Source organism: Melanaphis sacchari, unplaced genomic scaffold, assembly GCF_002803265.2.
Source record: "Melanaphis sacchari strain LSU unplaced genomic scaffold, SCAv2.0 Contig2_pilon_pilon, whole genome shotgun sequence".
Lineage (NCBI taxonomy): Eukaryota > Metazoa > Arthropoda > Insecta > Hemiptera > Aphididae > Melanaphis > Melanaphis sacchari.
Genome location: NW_020271173.1, coordinates 2,307,737 through 2,326,061, shown reverse-complemented (window position 1 = coordinate 2,326,061; position 18,325 = coordinate 2,307,737). Strand labels below are relative to the sequence as shown.

The following is an 18,325-nucleotide window of genomic DNA, read 5'->3' as shown; positions in this document are numbered from 1 at the left end:
TTATAAGTAGCGCGTGTATATTACGTATTTAGCGTGTGTATAATATTTAGGTAGATACCATATTATTTACACGAGTAAACAAACGCCCACACGTCACGGATTATAATTGTCTGTCGAATATTTACATTGCAATAAGTTGTACATTTTAATACATAATATATAGGAACCATGAAAATAAGTTTGGGTACACCTTGTAAGTATAATTAATCATTTTACGTTAGGTAGGAATGTGACGCAACTCAGTGATTATATAACTAGGTATAATGTTCGCTTATCCCGGTTAACGAATAATTAAATCTGTTTCCTATAAAAAACTACAAGAAAATATATTTTATACGACTTTACCCGGATAAAAATTAATTTACCTTATCAAAAGATGTAAACATAAAATCTCAAGACGAATAAATTCGACTAAAGCTTACAATCGACGTAAATCCAATATCGTTAAGATTTATATTCTATTTAATGTGTTTACACCAAAAACATTACTAGAATTGAGAAAATAAATTATATAAGTAATTGTTTATAATTGTATTTAAAAGTATTTCATTCTAAGATTTGTTTTTTTCTTAGATGTGTTTGTAAACAATTTTTATACCATATTATTCTACCGATTATAATGGTAATAATAATATTTACAACCATTTAATCAAATCTAAAAAAATAAATATTTGATTTCTGTAAGCCAAAACTAAATTCTTTTGTGAATCATTTTGTGATAACCAACATGAATTGAAAGTTAAATAATAATCAGCTTCTAAATCTCAAGGATTTGATATAATTTTTTATTTAAAATGGTCCAACATTTTTTGAGTCTTTAGAGGACAAATCAAGAAATACTTGTTTATATATTTATAGATAGATAAATTAACCTACGATATACTTAATATTCAACTATACGGATGTGTTTTATAAACATATTTTCTTAGATTTGTGGAAAAATACACTTGTAAAATTTTAATATTATAAATAGTATGTTAAAACGCGTATTCTAAAGCCTAATTTAATCAAACTATAATATTCACTAGTGATTGATTTTTCAGACATTCGTAAACTATGCCCAAAATTGTATCTATGTTAAAAAGGTGTAATGTAAATTGCATCCGACAACTTAAGCTGTACGCCGTTCGTAAAATTAACAAAACTTTTGACTTATTAAAGTCTCTATGATGATTTTCCACTTTTTCAATTATATAATAGAAATTTTATTTTCGTCTAGAAATACCAACACGTTATCGAATAACTGTTGCATTCTAAAGCAAAAAAAAAAAAAAAATGCAAAACAATTTAATTAATAAATATAATAGTAGTAAAACTCCAATAATTGATGAATATTAACAACAATGTGTTATGATTTGTAATATTTATAATTATTTTACTTTTTAAAATAACATATTTTTTTTAATTCTTAATTTAATTTTAATTTTAATTATTCATATTATATGGTTATAATGAATTAAATATAGTTTGTAAAAATATTGTTATTGATTTTTAAGATTTTACCCGGACGTAGTTTACATGTCACCTTTTTTACAATCATCGGATTTTTTGGTAAACTCAATTCTATCGTCACAGCTACTGCAAATAAACACTAAGTTATAGATACTAGCATATTATTGATATTGTACCTGAAATTAAATAATATCAATTGATCTACATCGGTAATAAACCGTAGCATCTATTGTCTCTTGTATAAATGTTACGATAACTTTTCAATTAGACATACCCCGGGTTTTCAAATAATAAAAATTAAAATCGAAAAAGAAAAATTGTGTAGAACGTGGACATAATAATCGATAAGTAGGTACTCAAAATCTTATGATTTTTACCATTAATGATCATTGATTTTACTGCTTTGTACGTAGTATAATACGTGAGAAAGATAATGTGTATGTGTAATACGTCCCTCTCAACACGGATACCTATATCTATTTTAGTATACTATATCCATTCGCTGTGAGAGGGCATCATAAGAAACATTTTGTACTTTTATAGTTGCGCTTAGGAAACTATATACTACGGTATAAATGGTTAATCGTTTTCAATTTTCCATGACGTGTTACGATAAACGATCGTAATGATAATAATTGCGAGGACTCGCAAATACTACAACGATGACCTCTGCGCAATAATGTGCGTGCAGATTCTCAGAATATATCAGCTATTCGTTTCTGTTAATTTTTAAGCTTTTTTTTTATCCACCGCATTCATCTGCGTCGTGTAGTACGACTTCGTCTAAAATCCGTGAAATATGTTATGGTCGTCTCACAAACCGTGATCGCATGCGGTATACCTTCTGATTTTTATCTTTGGAAATTACTACGTTGCCGCACTACAGTACAGCCTTAATTCGATCAATTTTCTCGTTATGTGACGCGTTTTATCGTACATTCATTTGATAACATAGGTAATATTATATTATTCATTCTAAATCCCAATCAATGCCGTTGCTGTGGAAACCTTTTCAATGATTCATAGGTTTTTTTTTTTTTTATTATTACTTAAGACGATAATATTCATCGGTACAAAATCGAAGAACAAACATCAAATTGTACAGAAATAATAAATTTACTCTTAAATATCAAATTGACTGCATAATTGAACATGTGTTTTAAATAATTACTGCTGTAGAATAGCAGCTGATTTATTAACTCTATTTTAAATATCTGCCTATTCAGTTATTTCGTTTTTGTCTAGTTAATCACTTAAATATTTATTCAAGGTTAAAAAAATATATAAATCGATTTCATAATTACGTGTATATTTCTACTCAACCGTACAGTAGTATGTGATAGTAATAATTACATTAATAATAACATAACGATGACGCCTCAATTCGATGTCGTCATTTATAAAACCAATAATTCAAACTCAAAATATTTATTAAATATGAATAGCTAATATTACATTTGTTTGACTTAATTAGTTATGAAATAAGTGATAACTAAGTCGTGAGATTTGATCTCATAAATCATGATGCATAGACGTGTTTATATGTCTAACTACTTTTTAAACTCAAAACTAACTTTTAAAAACCCATTTTTGAAAGAGGAACTTCCCATAAAAATATTCTTTGCCGAAATTGTGTGCGACATACAATGTACATTGTACATACACAAAGTTAATCAACAAGCATGCACCTATTTTTTTCTTTATTTCTTTATCATTGAACAATTATCCTTAAACTTTAGTACAAAAATTAAAACAACAATTTCGATTTAGGTACATTAATTTATTCAAAAATTATATGTTTTGCAATTTAAAAGAAAAAAAACATATAATTCTTATTTGAAAAAAAAATTGAAGTTAGCGTTATTACAAAACACTCCTTAAACAGTACAAAATATCTAAGAAATATAAAGAATATAATATTGTCATTAAGTTCACCTACTTAAAAATTTCAAAAATCATTATTTGAATAAATTCATTATTTAAGGAAAAAATGGGGGCGAGCATACTCGGTTAGTTGCTAAACCGGAATTGTATTTTGTTATATTTATTAGGTACCTATACTTAAATAATGAAGATACTCACATATTATTCACATAAAAACTATAAACATAACATCATTTTACCCGTTAACGGATTATATTTCCAGTAATCTTGGATCGACCGCACACATGAATTCATGCCAATAGCAATACCCAAGTATCTATTCAAACCGAGAAGGTGTATAAACGTGAACACGTCCGACATTTCATTATACGCACATTTTAAACTAAACGTATCATACCTTTGTATTATACATAAACATTATAAACACAATATATATATATTATATATACGATAAATATGCTCTACAGTTGGTTGCAGATCCATTCATCTGGACTAGATATTTTGACACGTATGGCATCTGACATTATGTTCATTCGGTTTTATAATAACAATAATAATAAACGGTCTTTAAACCATCAATAAAACCTATATTATAATATATTATTATTGTGGTTTGATCATTGAACAATTACTTAATTCGAATTTATAGCGTGTAATGTGTATTATCCTTGGCCAGGTAAAATTTCCGAACGAATTTGCGGAAAGCCATTTATCACGGACATCGTTATATTATTATTAAAGCGTGCTGTGGGCGGGCGAGCAAAGCGTGACTAAATCGAATGCGTTCCCGCCTTGTATACTCACATATTATTAAATATCATTATAATAACATAATAATATAGGCGGATCTGATATATTTTTCTCAAAAACAAACCGACAGTGACATAAAGCGGATAAAAAAATCGTGGGCGTTCCACAATAATAGACACTTAATCGCTTTTCCACGTTTTACTACAGGGGAGCATAATAACAAAATCGTATTTTACATTCTTTCTTATGAACAGGTATCATTTGTATTATTATTATTTTTTACTTATTTTTTTTTTTTTTGGATAATTTTATTATATGACTTCTTATCAACATAAAATTACTGAAATTACATATATTGTCTGAAAAAAAATATTTTGGGTAAGGTTTTGCGAAAGAAACGTATATTTTTTAATTATCACTCACTATACCTAAATCTTAATCCCTACATATTTTATGCAAAAATATTCAGAACACAAATAAAGTAGCAAAAGCATAATAATATCAAGTGATTTCATATCGTAAAAAATCTCGACGATAGTTATTCTTTAAAAATAATCGCTGGTCCAGTTAATTTATGAGAAAGTTAAATATTTTACATAGATATAATAATTCAATTTAAAATTTAAATATCAATAAAAGCCTAATTAATGGCCTATAGATAAAATTCTTACTTTTAAATTAGATATTAGGTATATTTTTTCTAATATTAAAACTAACTATATAAAATAGATTCTGTTGAACGAAAATTTGCTATGTTGTGTGTATATAAGATGGCGGAAATAACGCACGCGAGTGCGATGTCTTCTTCCTTAAGTGTTCTAAGAAAAAAATAAAAAATATTTTTAAACTCGTTCATTGATTCGTATTATACAATATTTTAATTTGCCTGCAGCAACAGTTATGAAAATTCACACGATTTATCGTCTTCGCCGTCTAATACGTCATTTACTATATTGTGTATAATAGCTCATAGTATTATTATTATTATTATTATTTATAGTTAGGACATTTTAACACCATATAGTTTTAAAAATTAGTCGAGCACAACATTTTATGTTCACTGTACACTACTATGCATTTCCAAATCTGCAAATAACCACTGAACCCACATGTATATTTTGTTATTACTACTATGTTTTATATTATTATTTATTATCCGCTATCGCAGCGCAATAATAATATAGCCATCCCACTAAAACACTCCCTCATCCAGCGTGGCACTTTTAGATTGACTTTATATCAGCATAGATGACTATGAACCGAGAAAAATTTGAGCCGATAGTAACGTAAAAGGGGGGTTCTGATGCCACTACCACCAACACTACAACCACCACAACCTAACCTAACCTGATAGCGGTGGTGGTGACGATGATAGAAGTGGTGGCATCAGAAACTCCCTTTTTACACTAAGTTTCTGTTTATTAGAAAACAATTTTAATTAAATTTACTTAGCTTTACGCTTTTAAAATAAAAATTAATTGTGATAATTCGTTTTCACTATTGTATTTGGTATATAATTAATTGAATTGCAATATCACTATATTGTAATTATTTATAATAATACCATTGCTATCATTGGATTAGAACTATTTTATTATTTTACTATTATGTAAATCAACTGGTTCATGACAAAAAGCAAGAAACATATATCAAGTGTAATAAAAAAAAATAAAAATAAAATTACATAAGCAATGAAAACTTATAAAATTAATATTTTTAAAATCCTAAAAACATTCAAATATTTAATTTAAAATAATAATCTTTTTTTTGTCTATAAACTGTGTACACTTTATTGTATACAATTGTTTGCACGAATACTGAACCATATAACATTATTTTAGTTTATAAAAGTTATAAACACGAATCATGTTTTTAAAAGGTCACCAGTGATAAGCGTAATTTAGTTTTTATATTTTTTGTATTAATCCGACTCTCGAGTGTGGTGAGAAAAGCCCGAGTGCTTATAGCAACACTTGAATTGTATTTATAGACAATAATCACTGTATATACTAAAATTTAATGATCTATTTGTGCTTTCCGGCAATATTGTACATTATAATAAATCGCGTACCTACATCATAGATATTCGTGTTGAACACGGCGACAAACCGTAAGAGAAAAAAAAAACGATATTAAATAGTGGCTCATGTGTGAAATGCACGTATATGCAGTGTTCGCGAGTGTAAGAGCTGCATAGTTCCTACCTATATATACATGCAAATCATGCGATAACATTTATATAATATACATTGTACATAAGTATGTATTATACGCATATATATATAAGTTCGTACGGGTGCGCGTCGACGAGTTGACCTACACCGGTATAATATTATACCTATTTATATATATATTTTATATACAAACGGAAAAATATAAAGACCAATATTATTATACACGACATAGGCAGATGTTTCGCACAGACGTCCCCCGCGAATAAATCACCGCAATAATAAAGGCGTGAATGTTTCCGTGCGGTCTCTATTGACGTTGGTTATGCCTCAGCGGGGCGCTAAGGGCAATCAATGTACATAACTCGACAGTTTTTATCTATTCAACTCGAAATTATTATTATACTGTTAAAGCCAAGATGCGCCGCGCGGTATGCGTGTAGTGTGCGTGTGTGTATAACACTGTTTTTTTCCCGCCCCAACGCGCACACCCTCTCGCGCGTATACGCTCTCACCCTCGCCTCGCCCCCTATCTTGTTTTGTAACACGCTCTGCGGGCCGACAGAGACAATCGTAAATTTATTACCTCGCCGAAAACCATCGCCCCACGATGTATATATTTGGTAGGTACGACAAATTTTACAGGCCGTTTCTAAACGATGCGCGCGCTACTGCACGCCACTGCTGTCGCGTCACCGTCTCTCAAACGCATAATTTTACGACGTTCTTATATCATCATTATGCCCCGAAGACGGATCTCGATCACGTGACTTCGACTTCGAGAGCGTATTATTAGGTACCTATTATTATTACATATTTATATCTCATACCGCACAAATGTATTTACGATTACGCATGGTACCTGCATGAATTCTCACTAAATACTTTTTAGTCTATAACTGGTATTAAGTTATTGGAGTAGGAAGTTATTAAAAGATTTTCCATCTAATGGCTTCTGAACAAGAAATGATTGACATCTAAATTTTGATTTATTGGGTTTGTAGGTACCTACAACCTTTTTATTTGCTTATAGATTATTGTATAAACGTATATTTTAAAATATAAATAACCACTTTATTTACATTTTGATCATATTATACTTGAGTATTTTACTCAGGTCAATAGACAAATAAGGAGGTAAGTCTGACTTCCTCAAATTATATCCCTGCATATCGATGTTTTAAGAATGTGTCACTACTCGCTGTAACGATGAATAAAACTAAACAAAGATATTGTCCGGAAACAAAAATGAGAATTTACACATCTTATTACTACTGATCATTTAAAAATATTCATTGAACGAAAATCTAAAAAAGTGTTTCGTGAACTCAGATTCGAAGACTACATATTGGAAAATAAATCGTGTTCAATACATTGGAACATAATATTATACTATATTTATTACGCGTATTAATATACAAGAAGTCTATTTATTATTTTTGTATAAATACGCCAAGAAAAAACTACCCACTCAACAAAACGTGACAATATATGTAAGAAACTACAGTAATCGGCCACGCTTTAAAAAATAAGTAGTAATCTAAAATTGATAAATTTTGAGATTAACCTTCTTTTAGCCATGTATAATATTGTATACTAATTCTTAATCGATTCGAAACGTATCTACCTATAATCTATATATTATTATAACCTTAAATAAGTAAAATTTTACTATGTACTACTGCACTGCAAGCGCATATAGGTGACATTTTAGAGACTTTGTTAACCGACAATAATAATATTATATATTTGTATGTACTATATGCAAATGAAATATAACGTGAGGTCATCTTAATATAATTACTCCATTCGCAGAGAGAACGGAACTCATTCATACATCCGAATGAACACACTCCACGCCGTCAGACGAATTTTGGGCGCCACAAAGTTACATTTCTCAGCAAACGGAATTATTTTTCGCAACTTTCTTGTGTATGTTCTCTACTTATATTTCACGTTTATTTTTGAAAAATTAACAAGAGAAATTATTAAAATATTATATAATATTTTCTTTTTTTATTCTATTTTATAAAACAAAGAAACGTTTTATAGTTATTATATATGATGCAAATCGAATGTATTATGTTACATCACAATATTGCTATGATTATTGTTTGATAGTTTGATACAACTATTATATTACAAGCTTCACTTAAATGAATTTTTTTTCCGTTAAATCATATTTAAATGATTAAAATTTGCTGTACACAGTTGAAATAGGTACCACTGCTAGAAAAACAAATATAACCTCATCGTGATTCAAATTTGCTCATCCTAAGTGTCTTAATTTTTTTTTTTATTAAACGCATCTATTGCAGCTAAGATCTTTGAAGATGATATAATGCAGTTTAAAGTTAAAATATTACCTACATTACCATTTTGTATTTTATGGTACAAATTTAAAAGTTTGAGGTGTTTGAATATTATTTATTCTTTCTGTAATATTTTGTACAACAATATAACTACATAACAATTATCTAATCATCAATCATTAAATGATAATTGAGCGTATTTCGTAGATGTTTTTCTGATTAAATCTTAGTTCACATATTTAATCATTTATTCTAAGTATATACACATTATGATTATGTGTTTTTTATAATATTATACTGATAACTTTATAAAACTAAAAACTTATAGCTACGATAAAACCATTCCCATGTCATCAAGATTAACAATGGTTGTCAATTTATATTTTATTCCTAATAACGACTAAAAATAAAATTGAAAGCAAACGTCGCAAATCACATTATCATTATTGTACATTGTGCACACGCTTTCAAAAACAATATGTTATATGTACCTATAACAATTGCATTAATATAGTTCATAATTGTTCGGTTAGTATTACAATCACATTATAATTTATAACATTACTGTCATCGACTCGTCGAGTAGGTAAATTATATTAATATTATCATAATAAAAAAGTAAAACCGACGTATTCAATAGAAAATGAAATCTATAGGCGCACAGAATAGCTGTTTCGAAGATTATAAACATCGATTACAGGCACATAAAATGGACCATCAGTGTTATTATGCCTACGTCGTAATGTTATGTGTTGTGGTGGTTTTGTCAAGATCCCACTAAGGGTTTTTGGGTAAAATAAATTGAATTAATAAACGGATAAATATTAATTGAACACTCGTCGAACAACCTTGACGATGATTACAAGTCCCAGACACAACGGTTGGAATGTTTTGCGTAGGTGCGATGAGATAACGGTTATGCGTCAAGAGGTTGTTATAATATTATTAATTGTAAAGGTACCCATGTTTATTACCTATTCGTGAATACATATTTATATCTCATTAATTAAGTTCTGTTGCACATGCAGTATCGCATTGATGTCTACTGTTAACGCAAACAGTAGACCAAATGAAATCAAAAAAGATAAAATAATGATGCATATAAAAATCTCATACAGTTGATTTATTTATCCAATGCTGCTCGAGAACGACACAGCGCGAACGATAAAAATATTGTTCTTATTTTCTGTGAAAACTCTCATTTACAGCATATTATACACATCGTTACATTGGGTGACTATTAGTATTATGTTACAAATATCTCTCAAATTGCGGCCCAGGTTTTTTTGCATGCATACGAATTTAGACTTTTGATTTTTTAGGGTACACAATACGTACATATACATATCAATTAAAATTATAAAATATAAAAATAAACATTATTTATTACAAAACTTAATTTTTCTCTCCATTTTTCACAGTCTGTCCATAACATTATTGTAAGTTAAAAATTTGTTTTGCAATTTTTTCTATAAATATTTTTATATTTGTTTATGCATTATTGAACAAACACCTCAATCGAATTCATCGTCGTCGCTGATCTATTCAACAAAATATAACTCTTCCTACCGTATCATCTAATCAAAAGACCCTATATTAATAGGGGGAGGGGATGTAGGTGTCGTATCAACATGGCTTTAAAAAAACAAAAAAAAATATTTAAATATTACATAATTATTTGTTTACACATATGCATACTTATACACATATTGATATTTGATATTATATATATAATCATTGTAACATTAATAGCTGTATTGAGACTTTTATGATTTATAAAACATAAGTACAAATATTTTTTGGAGGATTATATTTAAAATGTACAAAAATGTCATCTTCTCACTACTACAGACATCACTAAATCATGTCACAAATTTAGTACTTAAATAACTTTTACATAATTATTAGTGCATCATTATATAGTTCAGTGTTATCTTTAAACAATTTATAGACTTGTCAATATCATCTTGTAACTATTGCCACGGGTTTATTTAAATTAAAAAAGACAAAAACTCATTAATATAATAATTTATATTATGTTATAAATAAACCTATATTATTATTGTCGACTGTCGCTAATTATTATTTTTAAACGGGTGACAATAATAGTAAAGTTAATATAAATGTTCTATGATAAACGTATCTTAAATTGGTAAATATTAATCGGATCGCTCTACTCAGGTATAAGTAAATAACGCAAAAAATGTCAGGCCACAACTCGAATATAGCAAATAAAAGTTAAAAACCCATGCAGCATTATTTGGATTTGACCATTATTGTATTCATATAGTTATCTATTTGAGACAAAAAACTATATTATTCAGAAAATACATCATTATAAATTTATAGCGCACTTACTGTTTTAGTTAACCGTTCGTCCTCGAAATAATTACCGTCAGCTAAATCTTGTCACAATAATTAATTACGTAAGAATTCAATATTTGTTTATACGATATGTTACAATAACAATTTCATATTCATGTAAACAGCTCATTTTTTTTCATTTTAACAATTATACATATCTCAGTTTTAAACAAAATTTAGTATTTCTTTTTAACTTTTTAATAAGTTTGGAAAAAGATTTTTACGTTATTAAAAATAGTTTGTAATTGTAATTTTAACCCAATAACTGAATTTACGGTATAGTATACAATGAACTAATGAAATTTTTGATTTTTAGATGCAACCATATAATATACTATATTTTAACACAACGATAAGCAAGCCAGATGAATATAGCAAATAACGTTTAAACACTTAATATTACAAGTTTCAATAGGCGTATAAAATGACAGAAATAATTTATATTTTGACTATTCCATGTACATCACTGTACACAATGTTATGTTATTATTTAAACTTCTAAATAATTAAAGTATCTGATCATGAGGATTGATACGAGTTGATTATCGTAACTACTTTGCAAAAATTATTTTATTAAATTTTGTAATCCATTATTAAATTGTATGCGTTTCATACTCTTTTCATTTTTTTTTTTTTTTTTTTTTTTAATCAAATTCATATAGATGTGCTTTATAGATCACATGCTATATTTTTTATCCTAGCATACGAATAGATTAGACCATACATTTTAAGGCATCTTCAAGTAAATAGATAATCAGAGTGTCAGAAAATTATTTATATGTTTTAGTAATCAATGTTTATTATTTATTAAATCTGCATAAAAATTTATCAGGTTTATCAGCAATATTATGAGCCATCCTAATCTGATTGTTAAGGGGTTTTAAATAGGCAACTTTAAAACATTTAAAGAAAGTAATGAAATAATTATAACAAATGATTCAGTGTTAATGCTATACCCGTTAGTTGGTTAAAATAAAATTATAATAATATATAAAATAGTTCTGCAATAAAATGAATCCCTCAACAAATAATTAAATTATACTCTAAATAAAGATAATAGTACTTAAGTGCGATGAATGATAACTGTTAAAGTTATTAACTTTTCTAAAACTATTAATATTAGGTGATTAATTAAGTCATTAACCTCATATTATCTTCACCTACCTTCATAATGTAAAATTAAAAGTGCATTTGTATAAATAATAAGCAAAATTAATTATTAATAATAATATAATAATATTTATAATAAATAATAAGATAATAATATATTATCAAAAAAAAGCCACGTAACGTATAAAGTTCTAGTCTATGATTAAATTATTGTGCATTTTATGCTCAAATAACAGTAAAATACACTTGTGCTCAGTTGTGTATATACTTAAAAATTAAAAAGTAAAATTAAGTGCTCTGAACATAAAATACATACTATGTTATGCGTTGGTTAGGCGGAGTGTGGTTTAGATATCTTTTTATAAGAGATCTAGACAGTCCTCTGAAAATTTGGCATTAAAATCACCGACAGAATTAGAATAAACATTAAAATATTATTTTTGAATATTATAGTTTCAGTTTTAATTGTTAAGAGAATATGCACCCATGCGATCTGACTTAAAAGATCCATCGCATACACGATTTTCACCTAAGTTATATTTCATTAAATGTCTTGAAATAGTTCTTGTACTTCTAGTTTAAATATGTTAGAAAAGTCATACAAGTTGTGTCTTGATTATCATCATTACTTTTTTTTTCTATGTCTCCGTATCAATCAGTTTTCCATTCATTTTACGCAAAATATCTTTACAAACTAATACATACATACGCGTTTAAGTTGTAACTCATAATTATTATGTAAAATAGTGCCCGTCATTGCAATTTTTACTCTGAAAAATATTCAAAAAAATGTATCATTTTTATGCTATAGTGATGATTTTTTGCGTAGGTCCTATGTGAAGTGGAAGCGGCGATGGTAAGCCTGAGCACGTGGCATAACAGGAAGATGCCCGACGGACCACAGACCGTGATCATCGGCGGCCCGGGCTGGGACCCAAATCCGGACCACACGACCATGATGATCCAGGACTGGGGCGTGCTGACCATCTACTATAGATTCCTAAAGGACTGGCTGCACATCAGTCGGAAAATGGTCCAAGACCAAACGGACCTGCACCAGCGATGGTCAACCGTCTCTGTAGCGATCGTTTCCGAAGACGACGATGGCGACGACAATGACGACTCTTCTGCTGCTACCGTCAATAAACAGACACCTTCAACGCCTTTGCCGTGTATCAGACACCGCAGATGCGGTTCATCCAAGCACAACAAGTGGCACAAGACATCCGGCTCGGTCACGTAGTTGCCGGTCCCCAAGGGATTCTAACATGAATTATTAATTTATTTAAACCTATTTTTAAGTCTGTACATATATCATATAATAATAAACCTATTATTTATTTATTAAGTTTTTTTCTTTTGTACCTTTGCGATCGATTTATGTGCTGCACTGTTTAACAATCACGCGCAACGAGTCAAAGGACTTTGGTATATAATAGTATTATTATAGTTAATTTTGTTTATATTTTCGATTATATTACACGAACGTTCTCCGGTAATGATGTATTATACGTGATATAAATTATTATAATTTTAACTACTATATTACGAATAATATTAATACCTAATAATATATTTTACGTATATTTCATAAAATATTATTAATCACGAACAGAATGTTTTTTTTTTTTTAAATTTTGATTGATAATAATATTAATTTTTGTATGATAATTTTAATTTACTCAAATCACATAATCTGTCACTGTATTTTATTATTATTAATTTAGGGCTCGGATGTTTATGAAATTACATATTTTTTTCTATTTATCCAATTTAATGCTAACCTGGATACAAATTTAATTCATGTTATACTGAATCAAATAGGTAATACTATTTTTATTTTTCATATTTTTGCATATTTTATGGTTTCGTATTTTAATTGCATATTTTGGGATTTTAAAAACAAAAAAGCATATTTCAGTACATTAAAAAAAAAAAAAAACAATTTAATTAATAAACTATACAATTAATTTCACAATTGTCAATTTGTATGTATAAATTGTATAGGTGGTAACTACAGTCTTACAATTTACCAAGTATTGACGTAAAGTATAAATTTAATTATCGACTTATCGTATTTTTTCGGAATTACAGTACTTTATTGGACAAGGTCTAAGGTAACATCAGTTGATGTAGAACGAAGTTTTTCACATTATAAAAATTTACTTAACGAAAATAGACGTAGTTAAAAATTTGAACAAATTAAAAAAACTATAGTAGCACAGTATAACGCTAATAATGGTAATACCTAATTTATAAATAATAACGTAAATTAAAGTAAATAAAACACTATGTAAATTTAAAAGATATATTTAAAATTGTATTAAAATAAATAATAAAATTTTTTGTGCATATATTGGCATTTTTAATGGTTAAAAATGCTTATTTTATAATTTTTAGCGCATATTTTGATTGCATATTTCATAATTTTTTAGTGCATAAATGCATGCATATTATACTAGTTTTAAGTGCATAAACATCCGAGCCCTAAATTTATTATTATTATTATTTTTAATTTGTAGAATCCAATAAATTCATATCCTTCAATAATCGTATAAAGGTAAAGATAGACTAAGTATTAACACCAACAGGTAATTTTGATAGTTAAAACATTTTAATAACACGACATTTTCATAAACAATAATTTTATTTTTGATCCTTTTTAGTTTCGTGTTTATATTATTAGAAGCAACCACGGGTGCTGTATAATCAAGACAGCTGACTTGAAACTATTATTAAACAATAAATTGATTGAACTATAAACGAACTATTAAGTTTAAAATTAAATTATCGGGACTATTATAATGGAAGACGGTCGTTATTACATCATAACAATGACATTATTTTACTCATATTCGTGATAAATTGTATTTTAATTACAATAATTACCTTTTATGTATACAATAATATTACATTAGAGAAGATTGTTAATTATTATTTACAATTAATTGTCCAAATAAAACTAAACTTGTCAAAACAATATGACGATAACGTCATTATAACATAATAATAATTGTGCCATGCTATAATGACGACTCGACTCGACCTATACAAATTATAGTTTATAATATGACAGACACTTAAGCCTCTGATATAGGTACATTATAACTTATAAGCTACATTATTATACAATAATAATACGTAGTACCCAATAGAAATGTGCAATACTAATCTTAAATGGATATTTGTTTTAACATTACCAAACAATAATTATAGTTAATTACTATATTATAATAGATACTGTAAAATATAAATACTTATGTATAGTCTAACCTAATAATAATTTTTATTTTAATACGAATTATTATAGCAAACACACATTAGTATTCGTGTATAGTTTCAAATATTTTTTTTATAAACATATATTTAAACTTACAAGTGACAAAGTTCCCCCCCATAAAAGACGATAATCATGCTACAAATCAACTATATATATAATATTTTAAATAGGTATGTAATAACTATAATGTATAACTAGATATTTTTAACTATAGGTACACTTAAATATAGTTTACTGTGGGGTGGTTAGAAGCTCTCTTTCATATTGTTTCTTCTCTGTCAATATTTTTATTTAATTTATGAATAAATAATATGAGGTTGAGTGGCAGTATTGAGATAAACAGTTTCCACCCATCTATGTTTCGAAAGAAAAGAAGGTATAGACTGCGAAATTCTTATTTCGTTTTCATAATTTATTTGTTTGCCTGTTTTAATTTTTAACGGTGTAAGAGTTAATAAGTAATAACTATGATGGTAATACCATTATGGTATTTTAGTACTACCATGATCTTACTTATCATATAAATCATAATTTTGTACATTTTTTATTGACGACGATATTTTTTTAAGTACCATTGTAAAATAAATAGTGCATTACACCAACCACCAATTGTTACTAGGTACACTGATTCTGTTAGTATTTATATTTTATAACAAATAATCAAGTTAATAAAAACGAAATTTAATAATGCTTATTAGATCCATTAAAGACATTAAACTAATTTTTAATAGAAATTTTACTTTTTCTCATTATGTTTGATTAGATCTATTTAATATTTAAAACAATGAATTTTATCAAAACTATTTATGTATATCTACATCATAAAAAAATTTAAATCAAAATAATCCTAAGGTATATAAAAAAAACAAAATTATTTTAGATTTGGCCAATTTCATAAATTAAATAATTTTCAAACAATGTATCTTGTCCATAGAGACAGTATTAATGTATTATATAATAATATATATTATTAAGGAGTAGTATTTAGGCATTTTATATGGCGTAATACATTTATTTTAGATCTGTAGAAATACGAAAAGCTAATAACTAACTTAATAACCTAGATAAACTTAAACAATAATAGTAGAAATGTTATTTATATTATAAAGGAATACTTGGGAAAAAATTTAAAGCAAAATAACGATATTTAAGCACTTTATGATCAACGCGCGATAAATAAAATTATTTGGTAAGCCACACCATTCATCGGATTGGATAACCTTTCACCTTGGTTTCACTCCCCTGTAACGCCCCTTTCGACATACACCAATGCACCCTCCCACGACAATGCATTATAAATTATAACTCGTTTATTTATATATTTATGAATCGACCATTATGTTGCCTTGACAATTGAATACAAACAAATAAACAAAAATTCGTTACAGTACACAACCCTATTTTTATTTTATTTAAACCTTTGAATCATTGAAAAATAAAAATAAGCAATTTTTTTTTTTTGAATTATTAGGCTCTTATTAGTTAAATAATATACGTTATATGACTTTTTATTCCAATGAATTAACATAAATAAATACTCACATAACGTAAATATTACATATATAGTATTATATTATACGTTTAGGACTTTTGTTTTTTCTTTGTGGCAATCATTTATTTTTATTATATTGCTTAACGGCTCCCCAATAAATTGTGTTGTTGTAAAATTATGATAATAACGATATCAGTAAACTTGAAGTTGTAGCTAAAATATATATAGATATATTATAAATAAATCGACAAAATGAAATAAATAGTTTTAAATTTTTAATACTCGTTCAACTAAAATTAATCAAAAGCCTACAAATGAATTTCATTAAATTTATTTATTTAATTGTTACGTATTTATAATTATTAAACATTATAAAGGTATAATTATAGTAGGTAATTCAAATTTACCAGAAATCGATATTTTTAAATATATGATTACATGTTTATTTCTTTTCATTTTATTTTTAAAACATAGAATTTTAAAGTAGTGTTAAAAAACTTTTATGCTGAAAAATAGAATATTATATTATAATACATGAAAAAAACAGCCAACCAATTTCGAAAATTAAACACTTTGCAATTTAAATATTAAATATTTTATTTAAAATGTTTATATATATACTATACAGCCAACTAAGGGTGCAGAAACTAAAATAGCATAAGAGTTTTCATATGAAAGAATTTTCTCGGTTAAAAAGGTACAAAATATTCTAAAAATTTGAAAAAACTTTGACAAACTTTAAATAATTTTATTTAACTCAATTTAAATATGTTTTAAGCATACTTGAAGTATGGAATTCAGTTATGCTGAAAAATTAGAATAAAACAAAACATTCAAAAATACTTTGCAATATTGTATGTATGTAATACGAAGGTAATACACGTGGGTGTGGCGTCCTCTTAACATTACTCAAAAAAGTAACTGCGTTATACGTTACTATTACACAACCCAGTACTGAATTAATGATAGAATATTAAGAAAGGATTAAATTTATTTATTAATATATAATTATTATCAGTATAATTTAAAAGTGTGTAATATTTTACGTCAGAAAGAAATAATAATAAACTAACCCACAAATAATAACGGCACATACAATAATAATAATATGATGCCACAGGAAGTTACGGGATTGTCGTCGTGAGTGGTACTGTCATGATTTTCATGATTATGATTTCATTTATATACCTAATATAAAACAAATATCGTAAAATATTACATAATAGTATAATACTAACACACATACGGCACTAGGGATCCGACTATGACTAAATAATCAAACTGTCGCTTATGACAGCAGTCTTAATTTTCAATTAGCTAGAATAAAAATAAATAAAAACAATACTGAATATAAAAGTATGTATATTGTATACCAGATGAATAGGTTAACGTAGCTCATTATTTTCAAAACTATGAATCTTCTTGAAATTATTTTTTACATAATTTAAAATCATTAAAAATCAACATTTTTATAAAAAAATTATTTTTTCTATTTTTTAAATTTATTTAT

General features: G+C 27.0%; 1 protein-coding gene across 3 annotated transcripts in view; it reads left to right on the top strand.

The window, feature by feature from the left end:
* LOC112595975 overlaps positions 1 to 13,572 on the top strand; it is a 31,700-nt gene extending 18,128 nt beyond the window's left edge. For 2 of the 3 annotated variants that reach the window (XM_025341398.1, XM_025341399.1), the window contains one exon: positions 12,873 to 13,571. In XM_025341398.1, coding sequence (XP_025197183.1) covers positions 12,873 to 13,286 — 414 coding nt within the window. In that variant the 3' untranslated portion in view covers positions 13,287 to 13,571. Of the gene's footprint in view, positions 1 to 12,872 lie in introns of all 3 variants that reach the window. The other variant, XM_025341400.1, reaches the window with a different exon arrangement.
* Positions 13,573 to 18,325: the final 4,753 nt, after the last annotated feature.